At 39.6% G+C, this 17513-nt stretch overlaps 1 protein-coding gene across 1 annotated transcript in view; it reads right to left on the bottom strand.

Moving 5' to 3' along the window:
* The window catches only part of LOC108900075 (CXADR-like membrane protein), an 87998-nt gene extending 71774 nt beyond the window's left edge, over positions 1 to 16224 (bottom strand). Inside the window, exon 1 of the mRNA XM_051068391.1 lies at positions 15771 to 16224. Within this exon, the coding sequence (XP_050924348.1) occupies positions 15771 to 15804 (34 nt within the window). The 5' untranslated portion in view covers positions 15805 to 16224. The remainder of the gene's footprint in view (positions 1 to 15770) is intronic.
* Positions 16225 to 17513: the final 1289 nt, after the last annotated feature.

Genomic DNA, 17513 nt, shown 5'->3' with positions numbered 1-17513 from the left:
GGAGCACAAAACAACAAAAAATAAGACTGTGACAAGGACAGAGATTAAAAGAGGTAGTTGACACTGGAATTAAAAAGCTGTGTGTATGTTCTGGTTGTCATCAATGGGTGTCGCCGTTAGGGTAGCGGTGGGGGGCCTGTGCCCCCATAGGGCTTTATGCCTAACAACGCCCCTGTTGTCATCTCTCTAGTTTTACCATTTGAAAAAACAACAACACTGTTTTGGATCTTTTGGCTTTGTGGGATGTTCTCACAGTTACATCAAAAATGTCAAATAGAGGTAAATCAAGTCTATTTTAAGCAGTGTGAGACAGAACATTCTTGCAAAACCAAAGTATAATGTGTAGTAATATAGTGAGGTGGTATTTCTTACTTCAGTTTCTTCCAAAAATAAATGAATAAATAAACTTTCTAAAGCCTCATCAACTGACTTTTCTCCTGGGTTCATTCAGAAACAGTTAGTGTTCTTCTTGCGTGTGTTCCTATCTTTTCTCGGTTTTTCCCCCAACTCTATTTTCACTCCACTGTGCTATGAAATTTTAAGACAGCTACCCAATTAATTTCCAGGCACCGGTATGTTCGTTGTATCACTGCAGCCAGCATTACTGTTCATGACATGTTCAAGAGTGCTGGGGCACTTTTCTCTTCTAGCACCACTGACAGATAAGCCCATGTGTGCATTTTGGGGGACAGTAATCCATTCTAAACATTTGTTGCCCTAAATCCACACATTCCCTTCCATGACTAAGGCTATCAGCACAAAAGAAGCACAAATGGTCAAGGTTGTGCGAAAGCCATCAGTTATTTTCTCTGGATGGGATTACAGCTTCAAAGAAGAAAAAAATACAGTGGAATATCTGGTAAGGGAAGATTGCCTGAAAATGAATTATTCAAACGAGTGAGTGCAATTTGTGATTAGGGAAATGGAAATCTTTCCAGTGTCCAGTGTTTACTATGATGCCTATGACAAACAGTCAGCTACAGTGGTGGAAAAAAGTTTTCGGACACCCTATGCATTTGTGAAATATTGCATTAAGAATCACTCTTAGGTCTTCAAGTGCAATTTCTTTTAGTACAGTCACAGCCAAAATACTAAACAAATCCTAAAAAAGCCATTAAAAACTTAAAATTGATTGAAAGACATTTTGAGTATTGGATTTTGAGTATTGGATCATTTTGGTACCAGTGATCTACTAATGAAGGTCGTGCTTTTTATTAAAAGACACAATTTTTGCTGCTGTGCTTCATGTCTATATAAAGCCAGCACATTTGAAAGTTCTTCAGAGACAAAAATGGCTAAAACAAGGAACCTAACGAGGAACTTAACACAGGAAACACACCTGAAGATACAGATTCTCAGCCAGGAAGGGTACAGCTGCCGCCAGATAGCCAGGAAGTGCAGATGCAGTCCTTCAGCAGTTGGATACACTCTGCAGAAATACAGACGAACCAACAGCTTGGAAGACACACCAAGATCTGGGCGTCCAAGGGTTTCTTCAGCAAGAAATGACCACATCCTGCAGGGAAAACCACCGAATGACATCACAGGAGCTTCAGCAGCAGTGGTCAAACCAAACTGGTGTCCAATGTTCCACCCACACTGTACGTGGCCGACTTTTAGATCATGGCTTAAGGTCCTACAAGGCTGTCAAGAAGCCCCTGATCAATGAGAGACAGAGGTTAGCCCGGCGTCATTGGGCCCAAGCACACAAGAACTGGACAGCCAGGAATTGGAAGAAGATTCTGTGGTCAGATGAGTCCAGTTTCCAGCTTTATCCTCCTCCTGATAATGTGAGGGTATGCAGAAGGCCAGGCGAAGCATTATCTCTAGCATGTACAGGACCTACTGTCAAGCATGGTGGAGGCAGTATCATGGGTTGGGGATGAATGAGTGCTGCTGGTGTTGGTCATCTCACTGCCTGTGATGGCACATTGAACTCGGCAACTGTTTCAACAAGATAATGCCCCTTGCCACACATCCAGGGCCTGTAGAACTTGGCTGCAGGAGCACTGTATCCAGGTCTTAGAGTGGCCAGCTCAATCCCTGGACATGAGCCCCATTGAAAACCAAAGGATTTAGAAGAATTAAAAGCAGTAATTCAAGAAGAATGGGACAAGATTACCCCTCAACAGTGTGAAAGGTTCATGGGGAACATGCCAGCCAGGATTAGAGCTCTACTGCATGCTGTATTGGAAATTCTCATATGATTCATGATAATTGTGATTTATTAATAATCTTGACCATTTGTGCTGTACTTGTACAATTGTGCCGTATGAAATATCATATGCTTAGTACTTTTCCACATGTCAGTAAGCTGACAGGGCACCTTGGCCCATCAAGGACAGGTCCTGATATAGGGCTGCATAGCTGTGTAATCTCTGACGCCTTTCTCTCAGAGCTGCACTGTTGTGTAGTCTCCAGAAGGCGTTTTCTTTTTCGTCTCCAGACGTAACCTTGTTTCTTTTGCATTTAACCTGTAATCTATTATACTCAGTACTCATTGTGCGTCTCATGCTTGAGGGGTGCAGTGGGTCCATTTGCAAACGTAAGAATTAAACTCCAGAAAGACAACCGTTGACTCTGGTATTGGAAAACTGTTGTAGAATCAAAGAAGCTTCAGGTCCAGGGAAGGACCAGGGAAAAGCGCTATAGAAATTTAATGCATTGGTACAGTAATTATTCAAACATTTTTTTGGAAACTCATTCTCACTTGGTAATTTTAACACCGCGTACAAAAAAAAAAATTAAAAAGTGAGAGAGTGTAAAAGAGTTTAAAAAACTAATTGAAAACTGACTGATGAAATCCAAGGTCCCTACAACCACCTCAGAAAGAATAAATCTTAAAATTCTTAAAATAAAAAAAATTATTAATTAGTTTTAAAAAATCCTTAAATAATAATAATAATCGAGTAAAAGAAGGAAATAATAATACAAAAATAATAGTACTATAGTTGCCAGTGTTGGCCAATTTAAAGTATGGGTTGAAGGGTTTAAGAGTGTGGTTTTCCCATGTACAGGCAGTTTTAGCCTAAATCAGTTACAGTTATTAAGAACCAAATTAGAAGAAAAAGAAAAATTCAGTCAAGCTACACAAAAGGGGAAAAGAAAGGTGTTTAAAGCAGACTGGGAAGCATTTGCATGTTGGTTTAAGGAAGCACAAATCAGGGACAGAAAACAAAAGGCAGGGACAGAATCACTAATCCCTATGTCTCAGTGCCTCAGACTAGACCCTGATCTGGACTCAGCTTTGATCTTGCTTCTCTTCACTACCACTATCCAAGCAAATGTGGTAACTGAACACTCCCTGCAACTGCCTCACACTGCTGCAGTGACTATGTATTTGGAGATTATCTTGTATTTTTAATCTGCTGTCTAAATGCATGTCTTTAGGCAGTTAAAGTAGGACTGTAGCATGTCACTGTGTCACTTCCTATAGCAATTAGCTCACAATACTGAGATTAATTCCTTGTACATGTTTTGCTTCATATCACTGAATCTAACTGTAATTTTTACATTAGGATATTAGAGGTTATAAGCTGGGAAACCTGGAATTTAGAACTTCTAAAGTGAGGAGGTTTGTACATATTAAAGTTACTTTATCATGAGGCACATTTTGTTTCTCTTGTAAATGATCACTGAATCAAAAGAGAAATTTAAGACTATGACTTTTCAGCATTTTTGCTGTTTTCTTTAGTATGACTTAGTAGAGAACCTATTTACTTCAAAATATTCAGCAAGAAGTTGGATTATTTGTTAAAGGATAAATCTGATTCATTAAGAGTCTGGAAACAAGACACACAAGCAGTTTATCTAGATTATCAAACCTCTACAGTACATCACTATTACTACCAGAAGTGATGGTCAAAAGTAAAAGATAATATGACCCAAGTTGTAATTAATATCCGGTAATGGTGTGCAACTTGATTTTCTGTGTTTTGAGGTTATTTTTTTTTCCCACAGTATACACTTGCGGTAGCCAAACTAAATTAACATCTATCTCACTGTGCTGTCCAGTGACTATTGTTTTAAAGTATAGCAAATGAACACATATTGAAATCCAAACCAAATGTCTGTAAAAACCACAGGATATCATTAAAACCAGGAGTTCCAATATACAGAACCACACAGCCTGAGCAGAGCTGAGTTCTAATTGGCAACTCTTAATGAGAGCAAAGACAGTGGCCATGTTTGCATGTAATGCAGTGTCAGGAGTGCAGCCATTCCTCATTATTGAGGAAACTGCAGAAACTTCAGTCAAACAAACTGACTGGCTGAAAAAAACCTCATGTGGGCTAATATTCCCTCACACCCTTGACAATCTTGAATATCTTTTATGACATCACATCTTGAACCTAGAAATTGAGGAAAAACTGGATCATTTGTCCTTCTTCCTGCCCTTGGAAATGGCACATCTTTTCCTAAAAGTCACATTTCTCCAGAGACAAAGACAAAAATATGTTCACATCTCCGAACAACAATTTTTTTTTGTTTTTTTGTTTTTTTTTTTTTTTTTTTATTGGAAGCCTTCCACACTGCAGTTGGTAAGCTCTGAGGTAGGGAGGCCAGGAATAAGAGACAGCTGGTAACAAAACATTGGTGAACAGGAGGTGAAATAAAACCTGCATTGAGACAAAACACTTCTGCAAAGAAAAGAAACAATCAATTTGTCTCTGGTTTGAAAATTTCACTAGAGAAGAAGTAAACAGAGAACACATAAGAAGAGCACAAATGGTAATGCACTGCATCTAATTTGTGTGTGTAATTAAGTTTATTCACACACCATTTTGAGTATGTGGCCAAAAACTATATTTTAAAACTTTGTTTTAGCATCAGAAATAGCAAGAATTATTATCTCAATTATCTTTTTTTAACCACCTTTTAAAGTGAGCTTTCATCTGACCTGATTTATATAACTGTCTGTTACAAATCTTAAACTTTCTTATCTTCCCGGACAAATTCTGTAAAGTCTTTTCCCCAGTTTCTATACTGAATGGCACAAAATACAACAGTATTCATGAACATCTCACTATTCTGTCTCCCTTCCATAGTATATTGACACTTTTTTATTAGCAAAATAATAATAAGTGATTAAATGTTTCACTCTATGTTGCAATAGAATAGAATAGAATAGATCTTTATTGTCACTGTTCCAAAACAATGAAATGCCATTTAGCAGCACAAATAAAATAAAAAAATAATGAAAACCTGGTTGCACTGACGGGACCACAGCGATGATGGGCAAAAACAAGGGATTTAACAGCCGCTTGAAGGAAAAGGTCCCTGGGTGCACAATTTTCCACTGCATGCTACATTTCTAAGCACTGGCCTGTAAAAAAAACTTTCAGAAGACCTCAATAACACCCTATCAACTGTTGTTTAAGTTGTAAACTTTATTAAAGCTCACCCTTCAAACAAGAGACTTTTGTCATGGCCCGCCTGCACCATGACCTTAGTTTTTCTGTTTTCTGTTATTTATTATTAGTCTCTTGTGTTTCTAGTGTTTTGGTTGATGTGTTCTTTGGCAGTTATCATTTCTCCCCCTTTTCTGCTTTTTAGGTTTTTATCGTGGAATTCCTTTCCCTCGTGTTTCCTGGTCTTGTACTTCTGTTTTATTTTGAAGTCTTATCCTTGTCTTGTTTTCCCTCCTTTTTTCAGCCCCACCTGTGTCTCGTTTGAATTTGTCCCAGTGTCAGAGTATTGTGGTGTCTTGCGGATGCATCTTGTCGCTGAGCTAGGTGTGTTTGTGAGTTGGTGCCTGTGTTCAGTTTGTGTGCCCAGTTCTTCAGTGTTGTTTCTCCAGTGTTCGTCCCAGTGTTTTCTCCAGCATTTGTTTCAGTGTTTTTCTCCTAGTTGGACTTTTTGTTTTGCCTCCCCTAGAACTTTTGGATTGTTTTTTACTTTTTATAAGCCCTGTGCTCTCTTTTTGTTCTAATAAACTTCTAGACTTATTTTATCCCTTGAGTGTCTGCAAGTGTCTGAGAATACTCTGACCACTATGCATCCAGCAGGCGATTTGTTTTTTTTGTTTTTTTTGAGGCCAGATTCTTGGCTGAACTTCAGCCTTCGGCTTCCAGCCCCCAGCTCCGGCTACTGCCCCTGGGTTCCAGTCACCTGCCCAACCCACAGCCCCAGGATTCCAATAGCCAACCTCTGAGTCCTAGATACATAAGTCTGTTTGCAGCTTTTGCCTCCTGGTGTGCGCCCCTGGAGCATGCCCAAAGCAGCAGCACAACCAGGAGACCTGGCATGCCACCTCTCTTAGAGACCTAGGGGAGGCCTTGTGAGCGGTTTGGGCAAGTCCTGCTCCTCATTTTCAGTTAGCGGTTCGGCCTCTGGTCTCCAGTTAGTGGCTCTGTTTTGCATGCATTTTGGATCAAAGCAGCCTACCTGGTGGACACATTCACACTCTACAATGAGACGAACAAGAGGATGCAGGGTCCTGAATCAAACGTCATGCGGTGCAAAGACACTCTGGACGCTTTAGTGTGTAAACTGGAGTAGAGTTGCAAAAATGTCAAAAAGGGACTTACAGCATTTTCCACTGCTGTAGCAGTCTGATGGCACTGTGCGTGTCTTTACACACAGAGTTTACCCGGCACATGAACCTGCTCCATGGGGAGATAAAGAGCCGCTTGGCCGACATCAACAAGTATTTATCAAAGGAAGCGTGGGTGATGGACCACTACATTTCCACCCTCAAGGACGTGGAATACCTCAGCTATGAAGATGAACTTTGTGACTTTCAAGCTGAATATTTTCAGGAAAACGGATACAAAAAGTTTAGGATTTGGAAGAAAGATCATGCTTTTGGTTAAATATTAATGAAAGGTCCATCCAATCCTTCATGTCACTGCCTGGGTTTTCTGTTTTCTTTCATTAACAAGGTCTCTGAGTGCAAGGAGTGCAGGAAAAAAGTGAAATTTTTGTCAGTCAACATTTACTAACTTTACAGATATGTTAATTAACAATGTTCTCTGAAAAACACAAATCTAATAGCGTTATATTTCCTGCAACTCATATTTGTGTATGAGGAAAAAAATACACTTCCTGGTTAGTAAGGACCTGATAATTAAATCATGTCTGAAATCACTACTGGCAACACTATGTTTAAAAGCAAGGTCCTTTCCTTATCCTGCTGTTCATCACACCTTCCAGTGTTAATAATGTAACACCTTACAATGAAAAGTTGACCAAGTCTGGGAGTCTTCCTACTTCCTGCTGAGTCTGGGGTCCTTCCTGGCCCCTGCTGAATCACCAAAAGGTCTTGTCTGTGTCACTAAGATCTGTGAATCCAAATACCCATTCCTTCTGTGATCTTATCCTGTACCATTGTTCACCTCACATTTACATACTGTTTGATCACTGCCCACAGCAAACTTTGAATTAAGGACTTGAGAGTTTTCTTCAACACATTACCAATATAGTATATCATCTGTGGTGCATTATGCATATTATTTTATTTCTATATAACCTACATCAACATCAGTACAGCTCTGAAGCTTTGTGGTTTGAAAGGCGTGAAGGAGGCTATGTTAAAATAGGGAAACCATCTGTCAATAGAGGAGGAGGTCGCATGTGACTCCAAAAACTCCAACGGGTGTCATTTACACCTGGTCTCAGGTGACTCAAAGGACTCTAGAGGCTATTATTACAACAGCCAGGAGCACTAATGAATCAAGTAACATCAATGGCCTTGATAATAGCGCCACAGACCCATACCTGGGACTCTTCACCAGTCAGTCAGCCTCTTGGATGAGTGGTGAAATATCTTCAGGTATCTACAGTCAAGTCCATTTACCTTTGATTCAACCCAACTTGGATAACCATGTATGGCTTACAGAGAATGTCCCCAGACATTCTAACATACTGCTTTTTGCATGTTATTATGTTGTAGATTAAATGTTAAATGGATGAAATTACTAATCTACACTCAATAACCCTTGGTGACAAATAAACATACATATGTGTCAGGACAAAAATGAAGTCAAAGGAACTCTCTGTAGAAATCTGCAACATAATTCTAACATGGCATAGAACCGTTTTTAAAAGCTTTGAGTGTTCCCAGAAGAACAGTGGCCTGCCTCAGTAATTGTGAAATGGAAGAACCAGCAAACCAAGAAAGAACAGCCTTGGTTAGAGAGGAGACTAAGAACCCAACAGTTACTCTAACACGGCTTCAGAAATCCTCTATGGAGAATGGGGGAACTGGCTGGAGAGATTATCTCAGCAGCATCATGCTATGGAGGGGCCTGTCAGCAACAGGGACAGGGAGACTGGACCGAATTGAGGGAAGGATGTATCCAGCCAAATAGAGAGAGATCCTTGAAGAAAACATGCTCCAGAGTGCAGGTGACCTGAGACTGGGTGATAGTTCACCTTTCAGCAAAATAATGAACCAAAGACAAAGCAACACTGCAATGGTTTCAGGACAGTTAAGTCTCAGACTTTCCTAGACTTGCCCAGCCAAAGCCCAGACAACATCTGTGGAGAGGACTGAAGATGGTAGTTCACAGACATTTCCCATCAAATCTCACAGAGCTTGAGAGGAAACTGCCAAATCCAGATGAGCAAAGCTTGAGACTTATCCAAGAACACTCAAAGCTTCTACAAAGTAGTGAATTAAGGGTCTGAATTCTTTTGTCAATGAGAGATTTTAGTTTTTGATTTTTAATGAACTGGCATATATTGCAAAAAAATCTCGAAACACGTTTTACCTTTGTCGTTATTTAGATTGACGGGAAAAATGGGAATTTTATCAAGTTACTCTGAATACTTTCTGGAGCCAGTGTATATTAATGTTATTCAGTATCTTGTACAGTGTTATCAGCCTGCCCTACTTTTTAATTAATTAAATAACAATGGAAAATTTGGGCTACTTTTTTTTTTGAAGCTCTGTTTATGACTTCATGAATTTGTGAAGCAAACACATAAATTAAACTTTAAATGTCAGTACTCACACTTCTCTTTTGCCACTGACTCAAGCAGTAAGTCAGGATCTCATGAGTCAGTTTCTGTGGCTCTGATATTTTAAGTATTGTGCATCACATCATTCAAAGGCCCCACCCCCTTGAGTAAAAATTAAAACATTTCTATTAGGAAAAGTCTATTATAAGGAAGTTACCCTCTAATGACCAGCAAGGTAATAAGACAATGGCAAAGATTTTGTGTTTAGGTCATCATTTGTCCATGTTTAACACCTCACTGTAAACAGGAGAGTTTTGTTAAGGATGATATAAGTAGCATTGACTGGTGACCACCTCATCCAAACACCAGGTACATTTGATGTTGCCATGTGAATATGTCCTAGCTTTACAAACTGTCACGGGTTGGCTAATCACACAATTAAACAACTGACTGGCACATGATGGACTATGGGACACTGAGGGCTGCAAAGGATACACAGGCAGTTCAGACAAAAGAAGGCAGCATTTCTTGACAAAATCTCTCTGTGCATTTGGAATAGGACAGACCTCATCGACCCCTTCTGACATTTTCAGCCCTGAGATGCATGCCTCTGAAGAGGCATTCTTAGACTAGGACATAGCTTTAAAATGTTAACATATATGTAGTGATGACATCTTGACATCAGTTTCAGATAAAAACTTAAGGATATGTATCCTATACTACATCAGGCTGCTGGAGAGCTTTATCTCAGTCTAATGATTCACAGAAGACATTGGGTGAAAGGGGAGGACAAAGACAGACTGTAGGTAGTCAGGAAATCTGGGCATGGGAGAGAGAAGAAAGTTTAGTTTAACAGAATTGCTTCATAAGCATTGCAGTTTCCTAACCTCAGCTTAATGGGTGACTTGATGGCTTCAGCAAAAAAGGATTAATTCACTCTATTTGCTTTTTATTTCCTGAGAAAATATGTGCTTCATTCCTGATACACTGCAGCCAGTGGTTGTTAATAGTACACTCCAGCCTTCATAACACTCTTATTCATAATACTATATTTATTCAGTGCTACTGCAGTTCATACAGACAAGCATAAGCTTATTAATTATATCTAACCAATTTATGTTAACACCTAAGTACACAATTTAGTAGGTTATGTAAGGGTTAGGCTATTATACTGAAATAGGTTTGTTTTTTTTTTTTGTTTTTTTCTTTCACCGTTCCATGATGTGTGAAGGAAAAATGTTTGCAGTTTTTAATCACCCACCTTGACACCATGTCTTTTTAACAGACACTCACTTTCACAGTCTAATAAGCTGTCACACATTCTCACTGCAGATTTAATACAACATAGAGTCATGCTACCGTTAAAAATCATCAACGCTTATCAATGCTACTTTGAAGTGAACTTTTTAGACAGAATACATACCCCACAGCTGTGTTGTCAGATTTATAAAATATTGTTGATTTACAGTGTCACATTCAAAAACTCATCAGTGAACTGCATTGTCAAAACTCCACACACACATGGGAATTGCATTTACTGCAGTATTGCTCTAAAAGGCCAGACTGTTGGTGTTGACATGAATGCAGCATCTCATCTAGAGAAATTTAACTGTCAAAAGTGAACATGGATTCACAACTATGAGCAATCCTCAGACGTTCCTGAGGGTTTCACAGTGATCCAAATGAACATTAATGATCAGGGCAGTGATCATTAATGTTCACTGCCCTGCCACCAGCATGATCGCTGTCTTTCATGAATATTCCTCTACCAAAAAAACTCTGTTTCATTGACAACCAAATTCCATGAGAACAGTGCTAAATCACCGCTGGACATTTATGAAAACACACACATATGCATGACTGAATAGCATGTGGAGTGGGTGGAATTAATATTGCAAGATAAATATTTAGCAAATTAATATCTACCTCATTCCTCACAGTATAAAAATAGAGAACATGTGGTCTTCATTACAGCAAACTGGAGTCGCACAAAAGCCTCTCTCAATAGCCAGGCAGAGAGGACACTTCCTGTTTTACATCCAGACATTTATATTCTCAAGAGCAATTCAAGGTGTAAACTATACTTTAAACCATGTTTTGAAAACAGAAGGAATTCTGACATTTAAAAGAGAGAACATTTTGAAATTGTGAAAGCTGTTTTAAAACTGCTTTACAGAACAAAATACTGCAATTTGTCAGAATAATTCCAATTTCCCTAGATCCTAGAAAATGGCCTGTGAATTTCAGCTGATAAAATTTTCTCGTTGTTTTAAATCCCTCACAGCAAGAAAAACAGCTTTTGCAGAGCGCAGGCTGTTACATGACTCCCTAAGTAAGCATTATTTTAGCAATCATCCATGCATTAAAATAATGTGGTAGGAAAATCAATGGCTACACCTGATGGAATATTTGAGGAAAATAAAACAAAATCAGACAAAAATCCTGTTATATTCTGTACCTGTTGTTTCCACCAGGTGTCCTCTGATGTCTGCTTGAAATGGATAAATACATAAAACAGACTCTCTTCATTAAAATGAACAATTAGTGCAAACTCCTTAAGGTATTGTCATTTAAATAAGCAGATGGTAAAAGTGTTTAACCTCTGTGCAATAAATACACGGCCTGAAGCTCCTTGGCTGTAACACAACTGATTTTATAAATAGCCACTGGCTTGTATGGATTGCATACTTGCTTCTCAAAGTCCCCAGTTTCAGAGAGAGAGAAACTGTTTTGGTTGTTTGGATGGAGTGTGGGCAGTGGGGGAAAAAGAAGAGGGTGAGGGGTGAGGAAAGCTGTGAAGGAGGTGCGGGGGGGGAGAGATGATGGTGTCACAGTGATTTTCATCAGCTAGCTGGAGAGAGGCTCTGTAAGGGGGAAGTTCCTCCTGCTGCTGCGCTCAGCTAATTAAAACTCACCCTTTACACATGCCTGCGCATACACGCACATACAGCACCACTGAGTTCACACAATGATGTCATGTGCCTGCTGTCAGAGGAATCTATACTGGTAATTTTGTTACAGCTCTTTAGATAATACTGCAAAAAGACTCATGGTTGTGAATCACCTAAAAACTTATATATGTAGAATTTAATGAAAAAAGTACATACAAGTACAGATTTGCACTCATTTGGGTTGAAGATGAACTTAATGGTACAGTGCACCATTCCAAAGTACCCTTCTTAAAGGTTAAGCCAAGACAGGTATTTATTTTGAGGATGATGCACACAACCTAAACATCATAACTGTGCTATAATGGTGCAAAAATAAGGATATACAAAATGATAACATCAGGTACATTAGGTAGTCGATATGTGGTCTGCAGATTTGCTACAACTCACATAAGAGTTTAGTATATCTGGGTTTTTTGTGTGTTTTTTTGTACCTACAAACATTAAAAACCTAAATAATCAAAGTAGTATTGGTAAATAGGCCCAAGTGACTGCACAGTTGACACTCCAGACTTGAGAATGAGAATGACTTGACATTCATATCCTCTCCTTTGTCATCAATTCCTACTGCTTTACTGTAATAGTTAGAGGCAGTAACAAAGTAAAGTTACTTTATATGTTAAGGAGGAGCTTAAGAACCAGGTCCAGTTCCTCTTTTTTCTCTCAAGCACATCACAAACCACTAAATAAATAATCCATTCCAGACATAAATATTATCAATACTAGGAGAAAATAGGAAAGTATCTGGTCCATCAAGTCTGGGGCATCAAGATTAATAGCTAAGGTTGGTGTGTGTTCTGGCTGTTAAAAGATCAACTGGAAATTAATCAAAAATGTAAACGATTTGATGCTATGTTGTTGTTATCTGAATATCATGGGTCAGGCTTTTGGAAGATTCTTGCTCATTTGTACATTCCTTACATTAGTGAGAGAGATTTTAAAAAAACACCTTGGAGCAGCTTATTACTTTGGAAGAGCTTATTCTAACAATATGTAGTTTATAATGTTCAGAGGCACCTGGGTCAGACAGGTATACGCCTGAATTTTAGTGCGGAATAGTTCACAGTATATGTATAGTAATAGTTCATTAGGAACAAACAAACAAACAAAAGAGTATGAAAGGCACATACAGAGACCCAAATCAGCTGGAGGAATAGGGCTGCCAAATTTTCAGTTTTATTATTGGGCAAGCAATATCAGAACAGTGTCCTCCATTATGACTAAACATAGAGAGGGCATGTTGCTCCCCCTCCCCTTTTTTAGCTCTGCCCACCGTATGCCCTGAATCATGAGACAATCCAGTAGTCCTCATGCCAGATATATAATATTCTTAAAACCAAAATGACTACATCAGTCAAGACAAATAAGATCCAAGTGGTAATAAGCTGGAATCATCTTGTAAATAGTCATTGATCCAATTTACTCTGATGAAATCTCAGCTCAAACGAGGACAAATAAAGCAAAAACTGCCTGCATGCACTTATTTGAGGTATGTGAGAAAATTGATTTCTTGTAATTTGGGTGAAACAAACCTTTAAAATGTATATACTCATTGTGTCTTATGAATGTATGGACATGTGACTTTGCTCTGTTAGTTCTGACTAAGTGTCTGACATGATCAGCACCTGAGTGAGACACTGGCAAGAATGGGGTAAGGCCCAAGGTGAACCTGGACTAATACAAAGAAGAGATGGCATCTGCATCAGAGAGAGAGACAGAGAGAGAGAGAGAGAGAGAGAGAGAGAAATGAGCAGTGAAGTCCATGGACACCCTAGTCCCTAATCCTAAAGGGAAATAACAAATCTAAAGCCATCTGCCTATCTGGGTCTCTTGACTGTCAAAGTCACCTATGAGACACACTGCAGAGGCAGAAAGACGAGACAAGAGGGAAAGAGAGAGGGACGAACAGGGGAGGGTGGCTGCCAGAGATTCAAGGCCAGAGCGCTGCAAGATGTCACATCCTAACCTCTGGCACTGGAGACTTCTTTCATCTCCACACTTGACAGATCCTTTGGCCTGCCGCTGGTGATCTACTCTATATATAGAGACAGGGGGACAGATGTGGCTTTACCCATTGTTGGTGTGATCAACTCACTGAAGGCAACTGACACACAAGGCATGCAAGATGACATGGGAAGTGCTAGCACCAGCTGATTGTTGAGGATATCTGTTAAATTTCTCAGCATTGCACAGGACAGGAGGTGCAAAACACTGAGAACCATAAAGGCCACATGGACCTGTTCTATTAAAACCAAGGAAGCCAACCAAAAAGCTGCTGATGAAGGAGACAAATGCAAGGGCAGAATTATAAAGTGTATGTTCAACCCAGAGGACACAAGAGCCATTTTATCACCATCCATTTGGTTCATTCAGTCTCTGACAATAGGAAATAATTTCAGGCTAGTTTGCTGTTTTTTATGGTGGATAAATAATTATCCTGTAAAAACTCTTTAATTGCATGATATTGGCCTAAAACACCATATTACATTTATTTTCAAGGTCACAAGAGCTGGCAGTTGTTGGATGATAATAGCTTTCAGCACAGCATGCCTTGGAAATCTTCAATGTGAGAGGAGAATTACCACAAAGTCAGCACTACAGACTATCTGCTAATATGTTTTCTTTTAATCTATATGTAGAGATGAGTGGTTACACTCTTTCAGAGAAAATGTAACTATTTTGATTAAAACTACTGTGGCTCCATCAGATTTATTCAGCTGCATTAAATCTGTAGCAAAAGGGAGGACATTTTCAACTCCAGATTGAAAGAGGCAGCGCCATGAGGTAGATCATGTTGTTTTTGCCATGGCCTGTTGAACTCACTCCCATAATGCAACTAATGAAAGCTCCCATCACCCCATGGACAACTAGACTAATTGTGATGTCAAGTCCCTGTGCTGTCATGTCTGCTGCATGCGAGGCTGAGATATGCTCACACATGTCTGATGCATGTTTCTGAACTCACACACAGGCAGTGGAAATCAGTGAGAGGCCTGTCTGTTTTCCATGGAGTTGTATTTCACAGTGGACTGTTTTGTGATGTAGTTTGTCAACAAAGTAAACAAGCATGGTCAGCTTGGGGGGAGTTGCTGAAAAGAAATGACAAAAAAATATCACCTTGAACATTAATGGATTTCTATTTCCTTTGAACCAGTGAGGGCACAACGCAAGAAAAAAGGAAGAAAGATTTTGCACTTCCCTTAGAAGAATGATATCAGATGTATGTTAATACAATCCTTTGACTGTAAGCACTGAAGAAGAAAAGAATGTCCTTGAACATTATACTCCATTTATCTCTTGATGAGCAAGGAATTCCTTTTCTGAAGGCACAGAGCAGAGTGTCATCAGTAACTCCAGTTCTAACAAAGAGTGCAGCACTGTCACAATGAAAATAAATACTACAACAAGCAGCATGGTATTAGTTTTCGCGACCTTAAAGTGAGATTCTTTGCTGAAATGCATACAGTATGTATTACTAAAGATACATTTCAAAAATGCACCATCAATATTTCTATATTATTTCTATATTTACAGTATATCTATTTTTACTTTTACTGCAACTTAAAAGTACCACAATTTCTCTAATATATACCTAATGTAATTTATCAATGGGAATTACAGTACCTCATTGTTGTGTGAGTTTAGATTGACCTTATTTTCTCGCATGATATTAGGAACATTGTATATATTCATGAATATGCCAGTACTGCAACATTGCACATGATTCTTTATACTATTACCATTACCATTCACTCTATTTCAAAGGATGTAGCAAACAACAATACAATACATACTGTGAGATTGGCGAGGTTGTCGTTTGACCCCTTCCCCAGCCACACACACACACACACACACACACACAAATACCTTCCTCAGCATAAAATCCATGATTACGACTGCAGCGTGCACGAAACTTACCCAAGAACAGCGGGAGAAGAGGAGGAGCAGGCATCCCGGCATTCAGAAAAGACAAATTCCAATAGAAGAGGGTTGGACTGGATCGACTTTACATTAACTACAGTGTGACCTGACGGAGGAGTGAAGAGTGCCGCATGTCTCCAACACACCGCGCAGCCAACAGCATCAGCATCTTCACTGGTTCAGGCGCAGCAGCATCTTCCTGCTTTATTCCACTGATCGTTATTAAAGCGACTCCTCTCATTGAGCTCACTATCAGCTCGTGTTCGCTTGTTACCGTGATGTACACGAGTGCACACGCAGCCTCTCCCCGTCCGCCCTGTCCTGTGCTTCACTGCATGGAAATTAAAAGAGGAGGTGCAACAAAGGTGTGCGTGTAGCAGTCGGTAAAAGGGGGACCTCTACAGTTGATATGGGCGTATACCTCTTGTACATGATACAGTACTAATACTGCGTCCCGACACAGGCATCCTCCAACGGGACAAACATGACGTTATAGGCCACTGCCCCTCTTTTCTTCTCTATGTGTCAATGGGTTATGATACAAATGCGCAACATTTATAAGTACATTTTTGAGAAATTTAGAAGAACCAGTTGGATGTAGTCTACACTATAGCTAGTGAGCGATCTGAGTGGGTGAGGGGCCACCCCCCCCTTGTTAGCGAAATGACCAAAATGCATCCCCCATGTTTACCTATCATCCCATGTACATCTACACACATCGCCGTACTTTTGGACCACGGTACTTTTTCTGTGGTATTTTTAATACACGTCGTAATGTAAGTCCAAAAGATGCAGTGATACTGTACAACTGTATCATCCTACCACCGGCGTCATTGCTTGTGTGTGTGTGTGTGTGTGTGTGTGTGTCGACTTCTTTTGGGTGTTATGTCTTCGACAGCTCAGTGAAACCCTGCAGCCCTGAGCTCCAAGAGAGATGTCAATAGTTATCTGTCTTATGTCATTTAATACAGATGTACCCTTTAAATTGGTTCTATGGAAGACATTTAAAGTTAAATGACGTGTCAAAACCAGACTAGTAATATTATTTTGTAATCTTCAAAATCTTTCAGTTTGGAACATTATTTGACCCATATTTTTATATTTTGCATGTGTTTGGACTGTGGGAGGAAGCCGGAGAACCAGAGAAAACACACACAGGCACAGGGAGAACATGCAAACTCCACACCAAAAAGTGTGAATTGGGGTTCAAACCCAGAACCTTCTTACTGTGCTAAATGCTACACCACCATGTATATAAAATCACTTTTTGAAAATTTGATTTGATGCAGATACAAAAATGGGTGTGTCACATCTTGGACCTGACTGTACTAATGAATGAACTAAATACCAAACTGCAAGGCAGGGTCTTATTTGCATATGGTGAGGGCATTCATGAGAAAGTTGCAGTTTCTAACAAGCCCATTGGTGGGTAACATTTTCACCCACATGCCAACACTGAAAGAAGTCACTTCCATAGGTACTCATCCATGTTAGGGGTACTGTATGGTGAATTTCCAAGGCAATTTAAAGACTTCAAAACAGTTGAGAGTGAAATGCATTCGATTTCCTCTTATTTCACTTGAATGATGCGCCCACTGATGAAGCTCAAACTCAATGACCTTCAGCCTGCTGGCAGGGCACTTTAAGTCAGTATCACTGCTGGATTTTTATTCTACTCTTAAGGAGGAGAACTTTTCAAATGAGGAGGCATGCTCAGACGATGAGGCATGCTCAGGAGAA

The sequence above is a fragment of the Lates calcarifer genome, unplaced genomic scaffold, assembly GCF_001640805.2.
Source record: "Lates calcarifer isolate ASB-BC8 unplaced genomic scaffold, TLL_Latcal_v3 _unitig_4509_quiver_412, whole genome shotgun sequence".
In the NCBI taxonomy this organism is placed as follows: domain Eukaryota; kingdom Metazoa; phylum Chordata; class Actinopteri; family Centropomidae; genus Lates; species Lates calcarifer.
Note: the sequence above shows the minus strand (reverse complement) of the source record. Positions and strands in the feature narration are given on the sequence as shown.